Source organism: Babylonia areolata, chromosome 16 (genome assembly GCF_041734735.1).
Source record: "Babylonia areolata isolate BAREFJ2019XMU chromosome 16, ASM4173473v1, whole genome shotgun sequence".
Taxonomy (NCBI): domain Eukaryota; kingdom Metazoa; phylum Mollusca; class Gastropoda; order Neogastropoda; family Buccinidae; genus Babylonia; species Babylonia areolata.
In genome coordinates, this window is record NC_134891.1 from 17620698 (window position 1) to 17623197 (window position 2500).

Here is a 2500-nt window from a genome sequence, read left to right on the forward strand (position 1 = left end):
ACTTTGTGTATGCATGTACATACATGCATGCATGCGTCTGAGCTTGTGGTTGGTGTTATGACGGTGCTGATACATAGCTGGATGTTGTACATGTGTGGTGTTATGATGGTGCTGATACATAGCTGGATGCTGCCTGGAATGGGTTTGGGGGACTGACCATGTGGTTGAAGCAACTGTGTTGTGTGCAGGGATGGGGGCAGGGGGGTGGGTGCGGAGGGTGTTTGGTTTTAGATACCTGACAGTTTGTGATGAAGATGTATTGCTAGGACTAAAGAATATTGTATGATGATAATGAAGGCTTATTCTGTGCTTTTTCTCAAAGGAAGCTCAAGTTGCTTTGCATGTACAAAAACTCATTAATAATAAATGGCAAAATAACAAGATAAACCAATTGTATACAAACTTCAAATGGATATCATGAAGCAATTCTTCCAGTTCACTTGCTCACACACACACACGTACGCACGCACGCATGCACATGCATACACACACACACACACACAACATGGATAGGATGCAGTTTAGATAGATAGATATGGATACTTATATGGCGCCTATCCTTGGTTTGAGACCAAGCTGTAAGCGCTTTACAAACAAACACGGGGCTATTTGAGAGAGAGAGAGAGAGAGAGAGAGAGAGAGAGAGAGAGAATGAATAATGACAAGTTTACACAAAACAGGTACACAAAGTCACAAGCAATCATGAACATTGTCAAAATCAAAATGCAGAAAGTATTCCATGACTTGGACAATCACAAATAAGAAAAGGGAAAAACAACAACACCAAATGAAAACAAAAACATGCAGAATCACTTGCATTTTCCAACCAACAGTTTCAAACTCTGTTGCCGTTTCAGTTTCAATTTCAGTTTGAAGGAGGTGTCAGAGTGTGTGGACAGGTCAATATACGCCACACCACATCTGCTGTGGAACAAAGGAAATAGAGAGCAGGTGCCTGATCTTTGCGTTAGGCCTGTGATGGTGAAAGACAGCAGTGCTGCTTAAACAGACAGGTCTTCAGAGAAGATTTGAAAGCAGGCTCTGGGGGTGGGGTGTCTGTTGTCTTGGCAACTGGATTCAGTCACCAAATCCTGGGGTGATTGGTTGAATCCTGTTGGACATTGTCGGTTTTTTTGTGTGATTCTGTACATGTCCATTTCTATTGTGATGTACTTATGTAATATGCCTTGAGCACTATTGTGTCAATGGAAGACACAATATAGATTATAGATAAACTATTATCGTTACATGTCATCGTCAGTTGCTAAACTACCATTGTTAGAACATCATCATTTGCTACACTGTCTTCATAATGATGTAATCATCAGTTGCTAAAGTATCACCCTTAATACATCATCATCAGTTGATAAAGTATCATCATTATCATTTCATCTGTTGTTAAACTATCATCATTATTATATCATCAGTTGCTAAACTGTCATCATTATGGCATCATCACCAGTAGCTAAGCTGTCATCATCATGATAACACCATATGATGTGATGTGATGTGTGCAGTAAATCTAAGGGAAAGCCATCATCAGTCCCTGCTACTGTGCCCAAGGCTGAGACTAAAAAGATCGGAGCGGGAGCATCTTCTCTCTTTGATGACGACGATAATGACGCAGATGACTTGTTCTCTGCCAAAAAACCTGCTGAATCAGCCAAGAAAGAGACAAAGGTATGTCTTTAAAAAAAACCCCCAAAACAACAACAAATTGTGGATAGCTTAACATGCCTGTGTGCTTGCATGATTACTTGTGTACACGCTGTTACACAGGAAAAAAAAAATCACTTTTGCCTCTTTTTTTTTTTTTTTAAGCAGATTGTTTTGGAGAATACAGTCATAATGAGAGAAATGGCAACACACACTCTGTCAATGTGCTTAAAGAACATTTTTTTAAAGAAGGAAATTAATCCCAGCTTAAGATTTGGTTAACCACACTCCAGATCATTTGAGCAGTTCACCACAAAAGTTGTGTCATTTTCTGGAATTCATGGGTCAGGAAAATAACACCTCTGTCTTCCTCCCCTCTTGGCCAACCCACACACCCCAATTTTTGTTTTGTTTTGTAATTTCATTTATTTTTGTCCATTGCAGTCTTTGGTATGAAAACAGTTTAAATGTGTGTGTGTGTGTGTGTGTGTGTGTGTGTGTGTGTGTGTGTGTGCGCACAAAGTGTTTTGTTTGTGCATGTGTGCTGTCACATGAAAAGGTCATTTTGAATTTGTAGGCATCAGTAGTCAGTGACCAACTCCAGACTGAAACCCTGTTAACCACACGTTTATTTTGGATGATCTTAATATGAATTACAGGAATTTGCCTTTCCAGTTGTATGCACCTGTGTGTGTATGTATCTATGTGTAGGTGTGTGCATGTGTGTGTGTGTGTGAGAGAGAGAGAGAGAGAGAGAGAGAGAGAGAGAGAGAGCTTGCATGCACATGCATATCAAAGAAATGTGTACTAGAATCATAATGATACGGATAATGTATATGTGGGG

The 2500-nt window shown here is 39.8% G+C and overlaps 1 protein-coding gene across 7 annotated transcripts in view; it reads left to right on the plus strand.

Moving 5' to 3' along the window:
• Positions 1 to 2500, plus strand: part of LOC143291208 (uncharacterized) — a 101259-nt gene that overhangs the window by 56125 nt on the left and 42634 nt on the right. For all 7 annotated transcript variants that reach the window (XM_076600954.1, XM_076600958.1, XM_076600957.1 and 4 more), the window contains one exon: positions 1518 to 1680. In XM_076600954.1, the coding sequence (XP_076457069.1) occupies positions 1518 to 1680 (163 nt within the window). The remainder of the gene's footprint in view (positions 1 to 1517; positions 1681 to 2500) is intronic.